At 30.8% G+C, this 8,816-nt stretch overlaps 1 protein-coding gene across 1 annotated transcript; it reads right to left on the reverse strand.

Annotated features, from left to right (window-relative positions):
* Positions 1 to 4,264: 4,264 nt before the first annotated feature.
* Positions 4,265 to 7,575, reverse strand: LOC136270890 (uncharacterized). The gene is made up of 6 exons (XM_066069803.1): positions 7,088 to 7,575; positions 6,895 to 6,947; positions 6,664 to 6,792; positions 6,008 to 6,098; positions 5,711 to 5,760; positions 4,265 to 5,544 (listed from the first exon to the last, which is right to left on the reverse strand). Exons 1-6 carry the CDS (start codon positions 7,177 to 7,179, stop codon positions 5,447 to 5,449), a joined length of 513 nt encoding a protein of 170 aa, XP_065925875.1. The 5' UTR covers positions 7,180 to 7,575; the 3' UTR covers positions 4,265 to 5,446.
* Positions 7,576 to 8,816: the final 1,241 nt, after the last annotated feature.

Consider the following 8,816-nt stretch of genomic DNA (forward strand, 5'->3'; position numbering starts at 1 on the left):
GTTATGGAATCTTGTTGACGAGGAACTTAAAACATTTTTATGAGGAAATTATTCCACTGTTAAAATTACATTTTGCATATATACGCTTGTCACGTTTTCTGGTTTCCAAACAATTTTCTTGCACCTTAACTTTTTAATTTTTTTTTTATCAAATTATGTATATTTACTGTTTAACCTGTTGTTGCATGATGTACTGCTTTAAGCAGAATAGTTTGTAAACACCATATCTTTCAAAATTTGTATGTGAGCAAGGTTTTGAGTAACTAAATTTATGTCCGATTTATTTTCTACGTGTAACAATATTAAATATGGATAATGATGCGGATACAAGCCTTTGCATTTAACACTGTAAGTCCGGGGTTTACTTCCTTGTAACTACACATGCAAAAAGTACATGTATATGCATGTTATGAAATATTAATTTAAGTCAGTTTATACTACAACATCTCTAAAATACCTTTTTTATGTTTTCATCATAATACTTCATATCTACGATACCTAACAATTATTTTGAAAAAAATAATCAATGAACATGACCTTTCATTGTTTTGAAAGTATTATTGTAATCAATATTATCATCACGAAGGAGGGGTCGATTTTCGGTACATTCATTCTTTTCCTTCAATGTAAACAACATCATTAATAACGTTTCCTTGCTGTAAAAGGATGGGAACATAATTCAAACTAGGTGATAATGAAAACCAAATTAATCACAAACATCATTATGTATATTTGTGGGTTTCAATTTTTTTGTTGTAAAATCAATTAACGGGTCAATTTGATCATTTTAAAAGGTTTTCGGTCATTAAGTTTTGTTATTTTAAACGGAATGTTTAATAATCATTTACAAATACGTGTATATTCCCTAAACAAGCTGCAATAAACTTTCTTGATATGTATTTGCAAGGGACTCCGTCGCATTATTTTGAATGAGTACATTTCAAACGCCTGTAGATAGATGATAACGTTATTACCACTTTTTGATAACTTTGACGTATTTAATATCAAAGAAAAATATATGGGTTTCCTTTTTATTTGATTGAAAGTATATCTTGCGGTCAATTTATTTTTAATATTATGCAATCCATATTTAGATCAATCATTTGATACAAATTGATTTCTAAAACATGTAAAGGGCGAAACTAACACGGGGCGAAAATAACCCTGTATACAGTAAAAAATGATTTTTTTCTTATAAAGACAAATTCTCCCAAAGATTAGCTATTTGTAACAATATTATGAATGTAAGAGAGTACTAGCATGTTCAAACTTCTTTAATCATTATATTGGTCGTGGTACTGCAAAGAGAATAATATTATGCAGTAAGCTTTACTTTTATTTTACGTTACTTTTCGAGATACATTTAATATCAATTGAGACATATAGTTCTTTGAATCATTTTAAGTGTACAAAATAATTCAATTCTAGAATTCTGTTTTATACTGGTCCATGTTCTTGTAGCTGTTGTAGGTGTTTGTTGACTATCCGTCACACAGCTTTTACAGAATGGGTCATAAATAGGGACCGCCTTATTCTACTTATCTGGCCCTATGCAGTAGCAAAACAAGATCCACCAAGCTTTGATTTTTTAACGGAGAAATTTACAGTTAAATGGCAAGTATTCAAATATTCCCTCATTGGGCCTCATGGCTTTACTCCGGTTTAAATACAATGGAATATCGTGTGACTCTAGTCCACTTTTGCCTTGTTTAAAGAAATCAAAATCAAAAGTATTTAGATCACTATTGAATACTATTCACCCAGGCAATACAAGGCCTTACCTGGCTACACTTCGAGTCTTGCATGTAAAAGACCGTGTGTATGTGGGTCATTCACGCAGTGTACATGTATGACATAACTCTTTACTGCGCTGCAGTACCATTTCTTATTGAGAGTTGGAGAAAATTTGAATGTTCTTGTAAACCCACTTTCAAATATGGTAAAATGCCAAATTTATCAGACTCCAGCTCAGAAAATGGAAATGTCGAAAAGGACATTGTTCAGTTATTGCGTCGGATTCGGACGTTAAAACGAACATGCAAAACGAAAATGCCGACCGACCAAAACACAAGAAGCGTGGAAAGCAAAGAAAAAAAACAATACTTTAAATCCTTCCTAATTATTCTAGTTGCTAAATGATTTTCTTAAGAGAACAGAAAATAACGATAGTAACAACAATCCATGCACTTCGGGGGGACTACCGGCGTGAACCCAGAACGGGTGATAGAATGTTTTCCGGAACCGGATTTCCATCATGCCGAACAAAATAACGTAACAGATTTGTTCTCAATTTTTATTGACCCAGAGGTGGTCTTTGATGATGATCAATCGGAATTCCGATGCCAAAACTATTTGAGGAGGAAAAAGATTTTCTGAGTCGATTTTGAAAAATATGGCTGAGTTCCTTAAAATGGGTTGTACCCAAAGGACTCTTGTTCTAGAATAATTAGATGAAGTCCAAATTTTAGAAAACTGTAAAACTCTTGTTCCACCATTAATAAATTCCGAAATCTAGAATAATCCATTTCCTGTGTCCAACAAAGAGATAAAATATTGCAAGATGCGCAAAGAATTCTCAGGCTATCTATAGTCCCCATGATTTCCCCTGCCGTAATGTTTAAGACTAATGAAAACAGCCAAAAATGTGTTTAAGATGCAATTACTTTAGCGTGCAATGCGATGTTCGACTTGAATGTAAGACGCTTTATTCTCAGGCCGTTTTTTACATAAAAGATTTCAACGATTGTGTGCTGCAGCAACTCCAATTGAAGAAAAATTGCTTTTCCCTCTGTCATTACAAAACGTATAAAAGAAATAACTGGTGTGTCAAAAATTAACAGGCAACTACCACCTGCTTTTCCTCGCAATCACTCAAATCCTTCAGGGGAAAAATGAAGCTCTGTATATATATACCAGCAGAATTATTAGATATGAGTAACTTAAATTTTGTTGCTGGGGGTTTAACAAACAAGATAAGAGAATGGAAAAAGATTACTTCAGATTCATGGATTCTTAATACAATATTAGGTTACAAAATTGAGTTTGATGAACTTCCTTTTCAAAACAAAATTCCTGTTCCTATCAAATTCAATGAAAAACAAACGGATATAGTAGATCAAGAGGTCATAGATTTCCTGAATAAAAATGCAGAGATAAAGTTCAAGCTTTGGCCAAAGAGAATAACAATTATGATAAGTGATATATCCTTTAACGAAATTATTTATAAAAAAAAATAGAATACCTAGGAATAGCAAGTGGATACGGGATCCAAAAGTGGATATTTATTTGGAAATTGATGCTTCAAAAGCTGGATGGGGTGGAAATCTAAATGATAAAATCATTGGTGGCAGATGGTCAAGAACAGAACCAGCTTCAGGCACGAAGCATCGTTTTTGAAAGTGGGGGGGGGGAGGGGCAGACTCATCCAAAAAATTTTGACAAGCAAACAAAAAGAAAAAAGAAAAAAAAAGGAAATTCAAATTTCCCGACATCGACATCTTCTTCAAAAACCTAATCCGTTGGGGGGGGGGGGGGGGGGGCGGGGGGAGGTCTAGCGTAGTATGTAACTTCAATTTCACTACTAAAATCCTCATTTTTATATTGATTTTTTACATACTCCCAAAAAAGTGGGAGGGGGACTCCATGATAATTCAATTTGTTATATGTAAATTTTAAAAATTAGTTCCTGCGAGAAATAGTGCCCCCCCCCCCCCCCACCCGTGATGCTAAGTGCCTGAGTTTTGCAGTTTCGCAGATCCCCTTGCCCTCTCTATTGATTTACATATTACTGTTTTTTAAAATAACACCAAACAGACAATATCTGCTATATTAATTTGAAAATTTAAAAAACTGCTAATACTGAGTAGATTTATTTTTTCTTGTCGTTTGTGAGTGGAGTTATTACTTAAAATTTATTTAAATTAACTTAATTTATAAACAACTATGTCGTATATGCAATTAACAACAATTTAGGGAATATCAATCGTCAAATACAACAACGACAAAACTCTTCATTATTGATATTTGGTCAACAACTACATGTAACACAATACATCTTAACAATAAATCCGAAAGAATAATCTATCTTATACATGTAGGCAGTGTATGCGGTCAAACTCATTGATATTTTTACATTTAAGATAAATAATCATTCCATTCACATGATAAATTAACATATTATTTAACCTATGTTAGTGCCTATCATCACACGTATCACAATACAAGATGTTTACAGATACAGCCTTCTTACATCAGCCATTGATCCAAATCTTATAGATAAATTTAAATGGTTTAACCTAAAAAAACAAATGCAAGATGGCAAAAGTTATGATTTGGGTAAGACGTATTTTAACTTTAAAAAAATATATTTTCCTTCATCGAAGTTTTTATAATAAACTTCATTTCTTTATAAGATATAAAGTTATATAATATAATTTTACGAAGGTGGAGCAATTAAAAATATGTGTACATTTGCTTCATTATTAACAAGGAGCGAGAGTACAATTCTCATCTATATGAAGTTGTCGAAACAGGTATTACATGTACAACACTTTTGAAGATGTTGGTTGAATCAAAGGATTTTGGAAAATGTTTGGAACCAATTAAACTGTATTATTTTATCCTAAATAATAGCATATAAAAAGCATATGATATAAACAGAATTACGCTTTGAAAGCTCAAACCACCTATCACAGACTTAGAGTGAATTTAACTAACTTGTTAATGTCTTTTACCAAGTCATGGGAAATTGGTTAATTGTGCATTTTTTGTTTGATAGCTGGCCTCTGTCTTTCAAGTCGCCAAGAGTGATGAACTTTTTACAAGAAGCAAAAAATATGTATGATTAGTATGATGACTGTTGACTTTGACATGTTGTTGCAATACCAATTATTAAATATGTAATGGTATCATGCATTACTCGTTTTTTTGACCGGATGTTGGAATGGATATTGTTATGAACAGGTGTAACACGTGTTTTTCTCTATTTTGATACCCGGAAGCTTTCATATACACGTAATAATATCGTTATGCGAATATTAAGTAAACGATTCATTAAAAAGGTACCAGGAAGTACCTTGTATTGTTGATAAAATCTGTCACGCAGTTTAATACAATGCTGACAACAAAAATAACTAACAAAAATTCAAAAAAATGATCAAAATTTTATACGTCCATCTCTGTTGAACGCTAAATGCTTTTAATTTATGCATCGAAAACTAATTCAATGGAAAGGAAAAAAAAGGGTTACAACTGAGTTGAAACATTGTTCTAAATAACTTTTTTTTATAGAAACTTTTAGGTGGAGTGATGTATGCACAGGCCAGTCGATAATGTATTCAACAGTTATCATAATAACATGTTCTTAATGTGACGGTGATATTTTCTTCTGATGCACATTCTTTATATTTTGTAAGTTTACGAGCCCAAATTAACCATGCATGCCACGTTATAACTGCTCTATATCCGTTGTCGTCAGATTTAGGACGTTATAGGACTCCTTTGCCAAATAATCATACACATCTTGAGAGGCTGTCAGATCAGTTTCTGAAAAAAGATTAACAAGAGAGATATACACTTGTGTAAGAATTTCTGAGTAAACCATTAAAAAAAGATATGAATTGTTTTCGTCGTAAAATAAACTATAGTGTCTAAGAAAATGCCGATAAAGTGACATGAGAAAGTAAGTGAAACTCTGAAAATTTCAGCTTACCATCCGTTTTTGACACAACACATCCATCCGGAGTTTTTGGTTTTCTATTTCTTACGTAAAATGAGAGAAGAAATGAACAATTTCAATCACTAAGATATTATCAACTTTACTTATAGATTCATATACAATTTTTCTAATCAGTTTCTTATTTATTTTGTTATATTCGGTTTAAAATGTTCAAAACAAAATCATATTCATATTCCAAAAATTCCTTAATTAATTCATCAACGAATTTTTTCATTACCATTCTGAAGAAACTTTTTTATATATGATAAGACACTATTTTTGCTAATTTACCTTAAAATGCAAATGATTGCCACGCCAAAAGAAAAGCAGATGGCAAGACTTCCAGCTAAAGAAATGGAAATAGTTGGCCAGTGAACGAAATCTGATTTAAAAAAAAAAAAATATTATTTTGGTTCACCTCGGCGTAGAATTGTAAAATTGTTCATTGTAAAATTTCTATTCGATAAGTGATAAATTGTTTATGAGTATCCAATAAAATTAAAAAAAATATTTCGTTGTACACAAAATATATATCATGAACTTAATATTCTATTAAGAAAATGGTAATTCACTCGTTGATAACAAACAAATCGTATCATACTCATCTCATATTTTTTTACATTTTCTCTCAAAAGAAATATGTTTATACACAAAAATACTGTGTATACTTGTAAAATATAGTATCAAACATTTGCCTTTTTTATGATCATATGTTGATCTTTTCATAAGTAAATTAACTATTGTGCACTTCTTTATCACGTCATAACTAATAAAATTGTAATTGTTTTTAAATACAAAAGAATCACATTTTTTTTTACAAAATGTCTACGCATTCAATATAGCAATAGAAGTAAAAATTCTGAATGTGAGATAATTTTAAGTTTGTAATAAATGTTTTAAATTCTATATTTTGTTCCATTTATGAATGTAATTACAATCATACTTACTAGTCATCTTTAAGCATCCATTGATTTTATCACAAGGACAACACGAACATTTCTCTCTGCAGAATCTCCCATAGAATTGGGGAGGGCAGTCTTTCGTGCAGTTATATCCGTAAGTACCAGGAGAACATTCTTGTCAAAAAATGAGAAAAATGGGATAAAAAAAATATGTTAAATGAATTTGAAAAAATATACTATTTTAAGTTTCAATCCCTGATTTATCTTAAGCAATACCTTTGCAGGATTTTCCATCAAGTATGTAATTCTGGCAACATTCAATAGGATTTCTAATTTGAAACACAAATTTAACTGTTTATTACAATTTGGAAACAATTGAAGAAGAAGAAGAAGAAGAAGAAGAAGAAGAAGAAGAAGAAGAAGAAGAAGAAGAAGAAGAAGATATAATAGAAACAAATAATTCACTAACCCTTGAGAATCATTGGAACAGATTCCTGGCATTTGTTTTGTAAAGACGTTTGAAATAAGAGTCAGGAGAATAACTTTGAGCTTGTAACACATGGCTGTAACTCAAATATGCAATCAATCATAAACAGTGACACTTTTTTAAAAATCAAAGTAGATATATTAGGAACGGAAACAGGACGAAAAGTTGCTTTATACAGGCGGAAGATTCAAACCCTAACGATGAATCAGTTGGTTTTTTTTTTTTGGGGGGGGGGGGTGGTTTGATTTTGAAAAAAACAATGCGTTTAACATCTTTGAAATGCTGTTCATCCAATTAACCTAAACGTGTGAAGGCAAAGCATATGAGATCATAATTAACAAATGGATCTTTGGTAATTATACGTCGATGTAACCACATACTTAGCTTCAAATTTCATACGAATTGTGCAAAGAAGAAAATAGTTTTCTTTATAAATTTACCGTAACTGATTCCCTATAGTATATCAAAAACTAGTTATAATTGCATAGCTAGATACAGAGATGTTTGAAATATCAAAAATTTTAAGATAAAACCGAAAAAAATTAAGTTTGTTTTTGTTTTAGTTATTTAAAAACTGAAATTACAGTACCGAAATTTTGTTTACTTTAAAAAAAACTCACTCAAAAAAAGAAACATGACAAGAATTATATTTCTTACTTGACACGTTGCAATTGTGTGACGCACATTTTGTGCATTAATTGAAAAACCATTTAAAGGTGTTGTTTACTCAGGGTTTGATTTCTCCAATTTGAATTGTTATACAGTTCAAAGTCATGAGTAAAATTTGTTCTAAACACAAAAAGGATTTATGAAATGAATTATTATTGACATAACATTAAATATTTCTACTTTATTATGGAATTAGGCTCAAACGAAATTAGACCTTTAGCTAAACAGAGGAAATTCGGACTAAATTTTGCAAATGTTGTTCGCCGCGAAAACATGTTTTTTTAAAAAAAGTGGCGGACTTTTCGTGATGGCGGACATAACGTGACGATTTTTTCAAAAAAGTGGCTGACATATCGTGACGACAGACATAACGTGACTCAACAGTAGGTCATTGACCTACTTTTTTAAAAGAGAAAAATAACACTACAGTCAAAGGTCTATAACATACAAAAGATGGTTTTTAATTATCATCAGTGGAAGTTTTTTTCATTTTGAGTAAATGTCATCCTTTATATAAGCCTTTTAATATAAGTCTTTTAATAAAAGACATTAATAAATGTCTTTTGCATGGAAAATGATACTTTCATTTTATAATATTTATAACAAGTGCAGCAAAATTTACATTTTTATTTCATTTTTTAACGTTAATTGATTCCTTATAAACAAGTATATAATATCATATCAGAAAATAGCATATGGTGAAAACAGATTTAGAATATATATCAGGTTTTTATAAACTAAAAAAGTACACTGTATATGTATATGAGTTAATCAGAAAAAAGGAATAAAATCAACATTTGTTGAAAAAAAAACGTATACGCTATATATCAATTTTTTTTAAAAATAAAGATACTACATGTACACCGTACGTACATTTATACATGTATGTGTTAAACAGAAAAATGTGAAAAAATCCTAGCATTGATAATTTACATGTGATTTTTTTGGCCCACACATAACAAAGGGTTTCACTATCATCAGTCAAAGTATGTGTCCATGTTAGAAACCCTTGTATGCAACAGAGGGACTGTCTCCCTCGGAG

The sequence above is a fragment of the Magallana gigas genome, chromosome 8, assembly GCF_963853765.1.
Source record: "Magallana gigas chromosome 8, xbMagGiga1.1, whole genome shotgun sequence".
Taxonomy (NCBI): domain Eukaryota; kingdom Metazoa; phylum Mollusca; class Bivalvia; order Ostreida; family Ostreidae; genus Magallana; species Magallana gigas.

What these genes read in the sequence shown, in the direction of transcription:
- LOC136270890 (XM_066069803.1), bottom strand. Translation starts at nt 7,179, where the DNA reads ATGTGTTACAAGCTCAAAGTTATTCTCCTGACTCTTATTTCAAACGTC. An exon ending in TGTTCCAATGATTCTCAAGG is followed by an intron (nt 6,948 to 7,087) that starts GTTAGTGAATTA and finishes GTTTCAAATTAG; the next exon opens with AAATCCTATTGAATGTTGCC. An exon ending in GCAATCATTTGCATTTTAAG is followed by an intron (nt 5,761 to 6,007) that starts GTAAATTAGCAA and finishes ATTTTACGTAAG; the next exon opens with AAATAGAAAACCAAAAACTC.